The following is a 15,000-nucleotide window of genomic DNA, read 5'->3' as shown; positions in this document are numbered from 1 at the left end:
TGCGATATTTGACTGGAACATGGATTCCTCACAAAGAGAAATTTGTGCATGCGTGGACGAATGACTGTTTGCACTTGGATAACCAGACGAGCAGTAGAGTTGAAAGCCAACACTCTTCCTTCAAGTACTACCTGGTAGCGGTAATAGCTCATTTGATACTCCTACAGTCTCTCAGTCTGCTCAGCTCACGAATTTGCTTCTGCGGGGACCATATCTCCGCTCTAGTCTTGTTAGGCATATCAACTTGACGAGGATGGGGGCGGAAGGATGGGAAGTACTTGTAAATCTATGTCTGCAACAGTGTCGGAAACCAGCAATAGTCTTGCACCCAGTCCTTGTCGCCATACCTAGTTGGTGATACATGTTAGCCAGCGTCACTGCAGCCCAAGCTATCATCCTGGTCAGCAGTCACAGCAAGTATAGGGTGAGGCCGCATCCCGATTCTAGTCTTGTCCGCCAGCAGCGTGGAACCCACTATAGTCATGTATAGGCATGGCCACGGGGCGGGTTACCCGGAACCGAACCGGTGCCGAACCGCTTGGAACCGGATCTGGAACCGGAACCGTTTGCGACAGGTTCCGAACCGCCCCGAACCGCGGAACCGTGAAACCGCCGGAAAAAAGTTGCCGGAACCGTGAAACCACCGGAAAAATACTTCATGAACCGGACCTAAAAAACCGCGGTTTGAAACCGGAACCAGTCCGGGTGAACCGGTCCAACGGTTCCATGGAACCGGAACCGGGACCGGTCCGGTTGAACCGGTCCAACGGTTCCATGGAACCGGAACTGGGACCGGTCCGGGTGAACCGGCTCAACGGTTCCATGGAACCGGAACCGCGAAAACTAGCCGTTATAGAGTCGTTATGTAGCCGTTGCATTTTCCCCTATAAATACTCATCACTTTCAATCATTTTCATTCACAACTCATCTCTTCTCCTACTCTCTATACTTACTCTCTCTACTTAATTCTTTAATTACGCAATTATTCTCTTAATTACATAATTAGTCTTTTAATTATTTCTTAATTTAGTTAATTACATAATTAGTCTATTAATTATTTATTTATTTCTTAATTCTATTATTATTTCAATATTATCAATCATGTCTTCATTTTTGAAAAAAGCCTCAAAAAAAGTTACTAAAGTGGCAAAATCATTGGGAGGTTCCAGCTTCTCCAAAAGAAAGGCCACTTCTACTCCGTCGGTATCAACAACACCTTCCATTAGTAATTATAATTATGAACCAAATTATCCAGAAGGGTACGACCCAGAATTACAAAATTATGCAGAAGAAGTGGAAAGAGAAATACAAGAAGAAGAACAAGAAGAGGAACCAACGACCCCTATTGGGATACATATATCTCGACAGTCATCAACAAGATCACATGAAGAACAAGGAGAACAACAACAACAAAGACAAGCTCGTGGTAAACGAGTCAATTTCCAAACTATCGGTTAGTTTTATAATTTTATTCTTCAAATTAATTAAATTTTAAATTATTTATTTATTTAATTATAGTTTTATAATTTTAAATTATTTATTTAGGTGAAGATTAACCAGTAAGACAACTTTTTCCGGCAATGCCACCTCCTAGTGGTAGAGCTGTTTCACATGTGTGGTCGTATTTCACAAAAGAACCACCCGAGAATCCAGATATTTTCTTATGCACTTGTCAAATTTGTGAAAGTCAAGGTGTAAGCCCTTAGTTTCATACAGTTTCGCCAGAGGCAAATACTTTTTAAGTTTTTTATACATACATTATATATTCATATTTTATAAAAATTTATTTATTGTGTTTTGTGAATACGTGTTAGGTGGTGGTACGAGATCTTTTAACAAACATTTGGCAAAGAAGCATGGAATCACAAAAGAAACTCATGCAGCAAGCGGCAGCGGGACCACAAGTGGAAGCCGACAGACACAGTGGGACATTCCCAGCACAGGTATGCCTTTTAGATATAATCGTAATGATATGATTGATGAATTTTCTAGGTATGTAATTTGTGATGAATTGCCTTTTAACCACGGTGAAAGTAGGGCACACGAGCGTTACGCTAGAAAAACTTTGCAACCACAATATAGAGCAATCCCTAGGAGCACTCTTAAAAGACGCACAATTAAATTATATGAGTCAATGCGCTATGAATTAGTTGAAATGTTTAAATCTTTTAATGGTAGGGTTAGCATAACAACTGACATTTGGTCTGCTCCCCCACATTTAAAATCTTATATGTGTGTAACAGCACATTGGATAGTGTAGACTCAATTAGGAACGGGAACAGCAACAAGAGGGGGGTGAATTGTTGTTGTTACTAGTTTAAGCGTTTTTGCCCTGTTTTTGCGGAATTGAATAAAATAAATAAAGCTTAAACTTTAGAGCGAAATAATTAAAAGAGACAAATGATTTTTACGTGGAAACCTTCTAGGCCTAAATAGAAGGAAAAACCACGACCCCTCGGGATTTCTAAATTCTCCACTATGTTTAAGGCAACTCTTTACATTTACGTTAAACATCTTACTTCACTCGAAGCGCATCAACTAGGCCAACTCTTCTCTCTCAAATTGCTTCACTCAAAGCAACAAACTTAGCTTCACTAAAAGCTAATTCTCACCACTAGCTTCACTAGAAGCTTTCTCCTTAGCTTTACTCAAAGCTAATCTCTTCTCTAGCTTCATTAAAAGCTATCTAATTTCCCCCTTAGACTCACCCGAGTCTAATTACAAATTCTCTCAAAAACCCTTACAAAAGGATAAAAATTCTCTAAAACAAAATCAATAAGTTGCACAAGAAAATATTATAAATTAATTGGCATTTTTAAAACAAAATTTTCTTGTAAAAATTCTCCCAAAATTATGTATGATTTAATGGCTCATACTAAGGCGAGTTTTGAAGAATAACCGAGCCCACTATTTATAGAGCTAAAATCCCTAAGAATAAGGAATATTCCAATCCATTATTCCCTATCAAAAGATCAAGGGAGTAATGTGGATTTTAATAACCAAGTCTTCCTACGGTTAATCTTAAAATAGGCATTTAAACTTGACCAATTCAAGCCCACGGTTATTTAGCAATAACCGTTGTTCCCTAATAATAACCGCTGTTCCCTTAAGCAGCTGTTTCTTCAGCAGTTCCTGTTCCAATACTAACTGCTGGAACGTTTTTGCTATTAATAGAAACGGTTATACTTAATAGGAATGGTTATTTGCTAACTTATAGGTATAAAGACCGGTTAAGAATGATAGCTAAGACCCATTCAACAACCACTATTTCTATTTTTAGCAAATCCAATATTTACTAAAAATAGATCCTAAAATAAAGGATCTTTATTTAGAGGCTCATACGTAAAGTAATTTTAAGAAAACTTTTTGCCAATTAACTATAATAAATAAATGCAACAAATTAATTTCAGTACATTAACTAAAAATAATAATTATAAATAAATAACCAGAATTTCCAGTTAACGTAGGCTGATTCCAGTTCAGGAACAGTGTGCTGTCTCCAATTTCCAGTTTTGCTACAACATCCAACTTAGGAACAGTAGACCTACTGTCTCCATTTTACATCCCAAGCGATATACTTCTTCTAACATCTTTCGGATCCTTTTGACACGTACATTTCCATGAACCAAGTCATAGGTACTATCAACGATCATAATCACGACCGGATATCGACCTGCACACAATCTCTAAACACATATTTGCTTAAGTGTAGTCATCATCAAACTCAAGAGGTCCAACAGATAGATCAAAATTGGATTATTCAAAAAAGAATAATTGCTTTTGAGACAATGCCAGAAAGACATACCGGTGAAAACATAAAATATAGATTAGTAGAGATATGTAGAGAATGGAACTTATTAGATAAGATATTTTGTTGTTCAACTGATAATGCAACCGCGAACATTAAATGTATAGAACTTTTGTATAACGAACCTGCTTTTAGTTTTATCCTTGGGGGTAGCTTATTACACATACGTTGTTGTGCGCATATAGTTAACTTATCCTGCCAAGCAGGTATAAAACAATTAAGCGATTTATTAGAACCAATTAGAGATATAGTGAAGTGGCTTAGGATTGGAAAGATAAAGAGACGATATAAACAATTATGTGACCAATATCAACTTAAAAAAGTGTATTAGTCATTAGATACTCCTACACGTTGGGGCTCAACCAACGATTTATTAAGAAAGGCGATTGCTTATCGTCCAGTTATAACACAACTATATAGTGAGTGTACAGATAGTTACATAGCTGATGACACTTGGGAATTAGCTATAGGTGTACATAAAATATTAGAAGCGTATGACCACGCGACTAAGATTTTTTCATATGTTTATGAACCGAACGTTCACTTAGTAATAAGTGAGTGTATTACTATTTTTTATCATCTCCTTAAATATACGCATGATGATACTAACCCATATTTGAAGCCGATTCTTGCAGATATGATGGAAAAATGGAAGGCATATTTTACAGATTTTCCTTATATTTATGGAATCGCAACCATTTTGGACCCATGTTTTAAAATTGAGGTCCTTACTAAAGTAATAGGATTTTACTACCAATCGTTAGATCGCCCGCCTACTGATGTACATAATTATGTAGGAACATGTAAAAAATATTTAGCAGAACTCTATGATTATAACGCTAGTGTATATAACCCAAAACGCGATACATCTAGGCGTGCTAGCGTTTCGGCACGTCCCTCTTATTATAATTCGGTAATAGCTAATATAATGAGTCAAGATGATAGTTTTGTAGGATCATCTTCTTCTTCCTCGACCTCATATTTAGAATTAGATAGTTATCTTAAACACCACTTTGAAATAGACCAAGGTAGCTATAATATTTTAGAGTGGTGGAAAGAAAAATCTGTAAAATTTCCCATTTTATCGAGAATTGAAAAGGATATCCTTGTAATTCCCCCGTCAACAATTGCGTCGGAGTCTGCTTTTAGTGCAGGTAGAAGAGTTTTGGACGAAAAGAGATCTCGTCTTGCTCCACATAGTATTCAAATATGTGTTTGCAAGAAAGATTGGGATCAAGCGGAGATTCGAACACAAGGACTAAGGAATGATGATGATCAAGACGACGATGATGATCCATGGATGATGATGGATACATCTACATCATCGTCAGCGGAAGCATCTAACCAACCAGATGATGATGACGAAGACGAATAGGATCAATCCGACAACGATAAATCAACATTCAACAACTATAAATAAAAGGTATGACAAAGAACTACGTGGGCTTTGATTCCTTCGCGATACGTAGGCAGCTTAGTATTCCTTTGAGTACTAGGTTCAAGTCCATTTTTTCCCTCTTTTTTTATTAATCATCTTTATCGACATTATCATTGATTCGTTTCTTATTAATTTATTTTTTTTCATTCTTTTTAGTAAATATTTCAATAACGATGACAACTTAACATGCAATGAATTTCGTTAATAATCAAGTAATCATCAAAGGTACGTCCGCGATATTATAGTAATTTTTTATTATATAAATATTTAAAGAAAAAATAAAAATGGAACCGATGGTCCGACCCGCCCGTCCCGTGAGTTGGAATCGCCAGAACCGCCTCATGAACCGCCAAGGAACCGTTTGGAATCGCCCGGAACCGAAACCGTTCGCAACAGGTTCCAAATGGAACCGGAACCGGGTGGAACCGGAACGGAACCGGACCAACCCGGACCGTGGCCATGCCTAGTCATGTAATACGCAGTAGTCTGAGTCTCCAGGGACTGAGAACGGTGGCATAGCTGTAATATTTCTCCAATGTTAATGCTCCCGCTGGTGAAGTACCCCTTCTTACGTAGCTCCAACATTGGCTCCCCAAACAGACCGGCCAAGCCAAGCTTCCAGTCACCATCAGCAGGTTCAGCGGGAAGTGAACCGTCAATGCCAACTCCTAAAATGCGTTGCACGTCGTCCAATATTATGGTCATCTCCCCCCATGGCATGTGGAAGGTGTTGGTATCAGGCTGCCACCTCTCCACAAAGGCCGTAATAAGAGAACTATCAATGTGCTGGTGCATTATGTACGGTAGACGACCTAGAGGAGTGGCAAGTAACACCCCATACAACTCATCAGACATGTCCTGCAGTCTGATGATCGCCTCCAACATCCTCTTCCTAGGGCGACAATCCAAAATCGGAGGCGTGCGCTCCTATCCCTCAAATATAACCTTCGCTACGTGCCCACCGTAGCTGGGTATTAAACTGGTGTCAACAGGACCCTCGGGCTGAGGTGATGTGATCAACCAGTCCATGTCCGCGGACTGTGAGCGCCACCTCCCTCGTGGAGCCGCATCCTCAACCTGGCTGACTCCGGCGTGATCAGAAGTGCCAGCCATGCTATGCCCTCTAATTACACTTACAATATTAATTTAATAAACATTTAATTAAATTTAATAAACACTTACAATCATATAAATTATTAACAACTAAAATAATTCACACATATAAACAAATAAACAATTATTATATTAATAAATAATTAAACAACTAAAATTTAATTAACAACTAAAATAAAATTTTATTAACAATTATTACATTAATAAATAATTAACAACTAAATTTTAATTAATACATTATTATTATATTAAAAAATAATTAAATATTTAAATAAATCATTTAAATTCAAAACTAATTATCATAGTAATATTATCATAATATAATAATATATTAAAATAAAATAATTTATTAAGACATTTATTAAATAATAATAATAACTTAAAAAATAAATTAAATAAACAAAAGAAATTTCAAAATTCAAAAAAAAAAAATTACTAGTCGCACAAAAAGTGCGACTGAACCTAGGATTAGTCGCACTTTTTGTGCGATTGTTCCTAGGTCCAGTCGCAGGTTTTGTGCGACTCCTCCTAGATTCAGTCGCACTTTTTGTGCGACTCTTTTTTTTGTGAATTTTGAATTACATTAAAATAGAAATTACCTCGAGTTTTTGTTAACGACTCCTATTAGGTTAAGTCGCACTTTAGTTCCAATTAATTTTATGTGTAGATTTTGTGTTTTTTAAAGTGATAAAAGTGTTATTAAGTGAGTTTGAAGTGTTTTATAGAAGTTTTAAAATTTTTATGTCCAAGGACATTTTCGTCATTTCTTTAAATTAATTTAAAATAGGGGTGGCGATAAAATGAAAAAGGTGGCGAAAAATAAGGATTGGGTAGAAGCCAAATCCCACTACCTCTTTTTCTTGTTTCATGTTTTCCTTTTTCTTTTTTTATTTTTTTTTTGTTTTATTATTATTAATATCATATTAACCCATAATAATAAAAACCTATAATAAAAAATATTAATTGGGCTCTTATTCCAAGTGGGAGGGAATAATCCAACAGTCCATGCTAGACTTTTTCAATTTAAAATTGTGAGGCTGACAATCGATGACTTATGACCGCATTTATAATATTAAGTTGTAAAGACTATAACCTAACAATTTATACGTCGGTGAATGAACAAGGATCAATGATCAATGATCAATGAACGATGAACAATGAACAAGGATCAATGATCGTTCAAGAATGAACAAGGATCGATGATCAATGAATATTGAATGATGAACAATGAACAAGGATCAATGATCATTGAAGAATGAACGATGAAGAATGAACAAGGATTAATGATCAATGAAGAATGAACGATGAAGAATGAAAAAGGATCGATGATCAATAAAGAATGAACGATGAAAAATAAACAAGGATCAATGATCATTGAAGAATGAACGATGAAGAATGAACAAAGATAAATGATCAATGAAGAATGAATGATGAAGAATGAACAAGTATTAATGATCAATAAAGAAAGAACGATGAAGAATGAACAAGGATCAATGATCAATGATCAATGAACAATGAACGATAAACAATAAACAAGGATTAATGATTAATGAAGAATAAACGATGAACACTAAACAAGGATCAATGCTCAATGAAGAATGAACGATGAAGAATGAACGAGGATCAATGATCAATGAAAAATGAACGACAAAGAATGAATAAGGATAAATGATCAATGAATAATGACGATGAAGAATGAACAAGGATCAATGAACAATAAACGATGAACAATAAACAAGGATTAATGATCAATGAACAATGAACAATGGACAATGAACAAGGATCAATGATAGTAAATCCTAGATCCCAAATTTCATGCCAAATTAGACTATACTTAAAATTTTCAAAAAATAAATTCATCATCCTCACTAGACATATTCAATAACAAGAAGACTAAACTAAAAACTAAGAAAGACAATTGTAGAATATAAAGAAAGATTGACAAATAACGTGATAAAAAAATTCAAGAACTCAAAAACAATGAAGAACTTATGAGAGAAAACAAATTCCTTAAAGATGGAAAATCTACTGAAACGAACTTCTTGAATTGAACTTGGATTGCAGAATTACAAACTCCAATGGAAGAAATTACAACAAACTACTAATGAAATGAGAGAAAATAATCTAAAGAGAGAGTGTACAAAATTTTGTGCGCGAAATATGATTTTAGTCAATTTAATTTTGAAAAAAACCCTCTAAAGACTTCTTTAAAAGTGTTTATTTGAATCATCTAATTGATTTTGTTGTAGAATTTTGTTGGATAAATGTGAATCGCTAAATTTGTTTTAAGCACCTCTGATTTATGGTGAAGAAACTTTTGTGCTGTTAGTGCTATTGGACCTCAATCTTTTCATCTTGCACAAAATTAGAGGACATGGTGGATACCGAGATCCCAAAATGTTATATTACATTTCAAGTTTTAACTTGAAAATAAAACGAGCCAAAAATTTAAAAATATTCAAATGTGAATACAGAATTCAATATCATAAATAAGAAAAAATGTACAAAAGATTTTTGTAAGAGTAAAAGATAATCTTTTCGTATCTTTAAGATGCCCAATACTGAGTGCATGTTTTTTTAGAGGTTGTCCTACTACTTACGTTTCCCTCCCTCTGATTTTAAACCAAGGAATTCGATCTTCGACATCGGATGAGTTGAGCTTCGGCTAGTTTGGTGCATACAAAAATTGACAAAATCTTGATTCAATGCCGATACCAATATCATAAATCAAACGTTTGGAAAGATACAAACATTATTTCAATCATTGTAGACGAAAAATCTCAAGATAGCATGTTTCTACCTAGGTGATGTTTACCTTTTCTTTTTATATATAGTCCTCGCGACTAACTATTGCTTAGCCGAAAACAAATTTAGCAGATACAAGTCTACAAAATCACCATCGGACATTTTTCAATCACAAGTTCTTGAACGCAGATTCATGTTTCTGTGGAGTCAACTTAGCAAGCAGAGCCTTGTTCTGACAGTTTTCAGCGTCCACGAAATAGAAATTTCCATTAGCCTTGAATGTCACAAATGGTCTGTTTGTCTCTGGATCCCTTATATCAGCGAATTGGATGGTCTTCTTTAGTGGGGTAGCCAACCACGACATCATTTCTGCCTCGAAGGTATCAGAACCAGGTTGCCACCAGATTTTATGGATGTAAGGGCTCGCAAACCAGTGAAGGGCAGCAGTGGTACTGGCACTGAAGAATATGGCACAAGCTGCAACTCCGCCTTTCAAGATCACATTCAACTCGGGGGATGTCATAAAAACTATCACAGGCCCTAACGACACGGAGAGGCAGCAGGTGCTAAGAGATAGAAGCTTAACTTTCCTAATAGTGGAAGAAATCGGACCCAGATAAGCTACCTTGGCATCCTTGTCGCCTTCATCATCATCCAGTGCTTTACGTGGTCCTATGCTAATCTTGCTGTCATCTGCCATTTTAGGGCTGTTAGATGCGCACCTCTTCTGGAATGTGGTTAGAATCGAAGAGCTAGAATATGATTCAATGCCTCGGTACAATCTTGGGGCTTCTGACCGAAGGCTGTTATAACCTGAAACTGAGTTTAGAATACACACGTGAGACACGCAGCACATATAAATGAAAAAAAAGCTTCCAAGACTTTTGAAAAGACATGAATTCAAACACCACCATGATGGTCAAAAGATTGTAAGAAGATATGTATTTGGCATGACATACATCTCATTTGGATAATACTCAATTCCTTAAGAGCAAATCAATACCACCACAAAAGTGTTGCATACTGAGTCAAATCATTTTGCAGTTAACTCTGCAACGTTTCTATTCAATTTTGACTGATCATGAGCAATCCATTTATATGCAGTGTAACAAGAACAAGTATCAATATATATTTTATACACTAATCAGACAGGTAAACAAGCTCTATGTTCTACATTGGCTTGAGTGCTGCTTACCATCAACATACACGGGAGTCGTGACAATAGTCACCATCCACTTTTAGGGCTCGTTTGGTATAATCACTTGGCAGGAAATGGAATGGAAACACTTAAAATAGAGAAATGCTAATAATAAGGATTATTGTTAGTATTTGTTTGGTATAAGTTAGATAAGAAAAATGGTAACCTCTAGAGTTTTTTTTATATCCTTTGAAAATGCAATAAACTACATCCTTTGTTTCAATAATTACATCTACTGTTATTGTCATACTCTTTCATTGTCTATTGAAGCTTTCATCTCGTTTCCCCTCTTAGATCCTCCATTAAAAGGGTCATGAAGTTTCATCTGATTAATCCTCTTAGATCCTCCATTGAAAGGTTATATAGTTAATAATTTCATCTCATTCTTTTTCCTATACGCAAGGTATCTATGAAAGCAGAACTGAACATCTTGTTGCTGAGGTCATGATTTGATGATGATGGTGGATTGGAGATGGTGACTAAACTGCATGAGAAGTTGACAATAGGTAGTGATTTTGATTCTTAGGCAAAGTTGGTATTTGTTACCGGTGATTGATGAAGGGTAACAAAAGGGTGGACTCAGATTACGTGAGGAAATGGAATCGGAAACAAACAGTGTATTCCAAACTTGTGGTAATGGTAATACTATACCTTTCCTTTACAAGAAGCCAGAAAACTTAATACCAAACAGCTCCTTAAAGGGATTAATCATCAAGGCGGTTATGCCAAAACCTATAGATAACCATCACCTCTAGTCACTGACCCAAATCTAGAGAAATTTGGATCTTGAGCTAAGAGCCTAAGACACAACTAGCTTGAACAATAAATGCCCTCATAACAGAATAAAATTCTATATTGAATTTAGGTAGCCACTAAGAATTAATATTAAACAAGAAGCTTGGTTTTCAAGCTCATGTTAACATCTGGACATTTCGTTACCTAGCTCAAGATCATCACGCAAGAACATTCCATAACCTAATGCTAGTAAATAATTCCGACCTAGGCTCACAACTTGACAAGGTTTGGGGAGCCAAATGTAAGTAACCTTACCCTTGTATAACAAAGAGAGAAGGATGATCATCACTCATACAAAAAATTTCAGGAGAAATAAAAAATAACAGGAAGGGAAAGATTGTATAGATCAAGGTGAAATGACCAATTTAATACGAGCAGTCGAGCAGTTACTCGCTTTGAGAGGCAAGCATTTGCCTAAACAGAACAATAAAAAAGCACTTAAATCTCTGCTTACTTTTTCCACATTCTTCCAAAGAGAATTATTGCCTATTCTTGGAACTTGGAATAAAACAAGACCTACTTTCAAAAAAAAAAGGATAAGAGGCTTGATCTTATTGTTCCACGGTATTTGTGCATAGTCAGCTATCAAAAACAGGTAAATCGACCTTAATGCAGCTAAATTAGAAAGGAAGAGCAGGTAAGTATAAGTCATCAATGGTTATGTAGGTGTCATAAGACTTTAAGATAGAAGGGGCCGGAGAATTAACCAAACGGGTATTTGGTTATCGGTACAAAATAATGGTGATGGGAAAGATTTTAGTTTTAATTTTCGTAAGATGTGTTATGTCTCAAACATGTGTTTTTGTAGACAGTTCTCCATTAACACTTAATATCGACATTCAAATTGGTAATAGGTGGGAACGAATTAAGTAAAAAAAACCGAATGATTAGAGTAGGAAAAACAAGATCATAAACCTTGTCTAGTAGTTTTTCCTAACTAAATAATTTTCTTCACCGTTCCAACCATTTAATACATGTCGTAAATATGGAATAAAATGCCTCTTTTTGCTATGTCACTGCACAAAAACAATTACTTGCATAGAGAAAAGATACGGTAGCAGTTGCAATATTTGCAACGAACATAGTGATGCGGTGAGAGAGGTGAGGTGATTCAGTTGTCAAATATCGGCCAAAACCACAATATATCCCTTCAAACCATAGAGTAAAAATGTGTTAATCGTCGCGAGTGCAGCAACGAAATGGTGATGCGCTAACGGGAGTAATGCGGTTATCGTAACGCCTAAAAGTCAGTTGAAACCATAAGATATCCCTTGATACGCAGTTATTTAACACCTTTACATCATGGGAAATACCGGTTCGTTGTTTTTGAAAACCTTTACAATGTGGCCAACGCGATGCAATGTAGCCTTGTTGGATGTTCTTGTACTTTTTAAATGATACAAGATATGTTGGATGTTCTTGGTAAGCGAGAATGAAAAGAGGACTTCAGTCATATATTCTGTTCAAGATATTTAAAGCAAAGAAACATAATTAGAGGTGTGCAATGAGTCAACATTGGCCCAACCTGAGTCAAATGTCACCCATAAAACCAAATTACTATGTTAAGTAACAATGGAGAAGCCACAATACTAAGTAAGGAGGTTGAAAAGAACCAAACTATAGTCATTGGAGTGGCCGAAATCATAACTGAGAAGAAAATTTAAAAGCTAAATAAGTAAACATAAAACTCAAAAAAATGATCGAACTCGTAAGCCCACCTCTTTCGAGGCTACTTTTGTTATAAGTTTAAGATGGCACTGGCAAATGGGAACATCAAATTAGAAATAATGATGAAATTTTAATGTCCAAAGGTGTCAAAATCTAAAATTAGCAATGTGAAAGTGAAACAATGATTATGGAGTTAGCAGATTGTGAGTGACTATCACACGACGGCTACTGCACAAAAAAAGGAGTAGGAATTACTAAGATAATGTTCCTCTTTATCCCCCTTGGCCCTCAATAGTTGTACAATTTAATTAATGCTCACATCTTTAAACTCCAACAATACAACAAAATTCTAAAAATTAAAAAACAATCCATCCTCAAGGCATCTAACCTAACTAAATTTGACAACTTACTCCAAAATGAAACATTACATATTTAGGGGCAAAGCCATGTACCTATGATGAGACACAACACCCTCAAGAAAGAAAATCGCTTTAGAAAATTATGTAATAGCATAGTAGAACAAAATACGAAAAAAATAGTATTTCATGCAACTAGAATTTCTGGTTTGAGGGGAAACACTTTGACTTCATGAAAACCAAAAGAAAGTACTAAATTTCAATAAGGTGGTATTGACTACATCATCAAACAAAGATACTTAAAATTCATGTAATAAGCATAAACATAATACAACAATGCACAATAACAGTGTCAAAGCCCTAAATTTCATCATAAACTAAATTATATTTATAATTTTAAATTGAATTACATATTTTTGAACATTTAGAGTATATAGAGGTCCTAAGATTTATAACATGTAGTATAAATATAGTAGGACATATATGTAATCAAACATAAGTCCAAAGAAAAGCCAAACAAAAAAAAAAAGAAATTTCGAAGGCATGAAGTACCCAGAGAGAGTTATAAACTCTTTGTGTATGTTCTAAGTTCATAATCCACATAATACATTGTTGTTTCATTCTACTCTCTGAATACTAAGAGATTAGTGATTGTTGTTTATATCTCATTGTAAATTCCACTTCTATCCCAAGTACTTTTGTGAGAAACATATCACAAAAGGAAAGTTCTCATACGCCTAAACAAGTTTCCGAATGACACACATTGTTGCAAACTTATCTTCAAGTTGAACTTCATTTGGTGGTCATACAAATAAGAAGATCGGTGCCAATTACGAAGGAAAATACAAATTTTAGTTCTTGTGTAATTTGTAATGTGTATTTGATTATATTACTAATGCATACATAATTTGATCTCTAAAGGAGGGGTTGATGGCATCTTCAACATTGCAGTAAACAGCTGAGTGAAAACAATGATGAAAGGTAGAGAATGCAAGGATTTTAATTGAAAAAAAACAATAAGAGAAACGGCATCATAAATTAACGTAAAACCTAACTTGAAATGATTTTGAGCAGCTTTAAGAATCAATTAAACTTGGACAATGAAATTGTTGCAAAGAAGATTAAGAGTAAACAGAAGACGAGCAAAACAGGAGAAGATCTACAGAAAAAGTACCCGTTGGAGTAGATGAAGAACCACCAAGATTTTTGATAAAGATTGAAGACGAAATTACAGATCCATATCTCTTCAATATTATCGACATCTTCGTAACTTTATCGGCTGGAGTTTGGAGCGTATTGATGAACAGGTTTTTGAAGGAAGTAATGAAGTGTGAACCAGGAAAACTATTAAAGATGAATGAAGAACTAGCTATTCTGTTTATATTGACGCCTAAACTCTATTAGGTTTTCTTTTCTTTGCAGTGCAAAATGAATAATTTGCCCTAGTGGAGCTAAAAAAAAATCCCATTTGATGCTTGAATGCTTCAGTTTTTATGCTTCTCAAAATAGTTTTTAATGTTTATGTATAAGAGACGGTCACCAAGCTATTTTAATTTTGGTTTTTAGCTTTTAAACCTTAGTATAACTACCTGTGAAATACACGTTTATGTTAGTTTGATGGTTTATATAATTACAAATTTTAATTTTATTTTATTCACTTACTAAAAGCGAAATAAAAAGAAATTAACAATATAATTGACGAATACACGTATGAATCTTAAATAAATATTATTGAGCAATAAATATGTAGGCACTCAATATCAAATGAAATACATTGCACTACATGTCATTTTTCTTACTCAATACAGTATGTATGCCCAAGCTGCTTGGAGCACGTGTGTTACGAGATCCATGGAAACCACCAGATGCATCAAGACTT

The 15,000-nt window shown here is 35.1% G+C and overlaps 1 protein-coding gene across 2 annotated transcripts; it reads right to left on the bottom strand.

The window, feature by feature from the left end:
• Nucleotides 1–9,056: 9,056 nt before the first annotated feature.
• Nucleotides 9,057–14,615, bottom strand: LOC130802921 (uncharacterized). 2 transcript variants are annotated; one of them, XM_057667039.1, is made up of 2 exons: nt 14,296–14,615; nt 9,057–9,923 (listed from the first exon to the last, which is right to left on the bottom strand). In XM_057667039.1, the coding sequence occupies exons 1-2, from the start codon at nt 14,381–14,383 to the stop codon at nt 9,274–9,276; spliced, it is 738 nt and encodes a 245-aa protein (XP_057523022.1). In that variant the 5' UTR covers nt 14,384–14,615; the 3' UTR covers nt 9,057–9,273. The 2 variants fall into 2 exon arrangements, with proteins under 2 accessions (XP_057523022.1, XP_057523023.1); XM_057667040.1 differs by having other exon boundaries at nt 9,057–9,917; nt 14,296–14,597.
• Between the last annotated feature and the right edge of the window lie 385 nt (nt 14,616–15,000).

Source organism: Amaranthus tricolor, chromosome 16 (genome assembly GCF_026212465.1).
Source record: "Amaranthus tricolor cultivar Red isolate AtriRed21 chromosome 16, ASM2621246v1, whole genome shotgun sequence".
Lineage (NCBI taxonomy): Eukaryota > Viridiplantae > Streptophyta > Magnoliopsida > Caryophyllales > Amaranthaceae > Amaranthus > Amaranthus tricolor.
The sequence above is the reverse complement of the archived record's forward strand: the minus strand, read 5'-3'. Positions and strand labels throughout refer to the sequence as shown.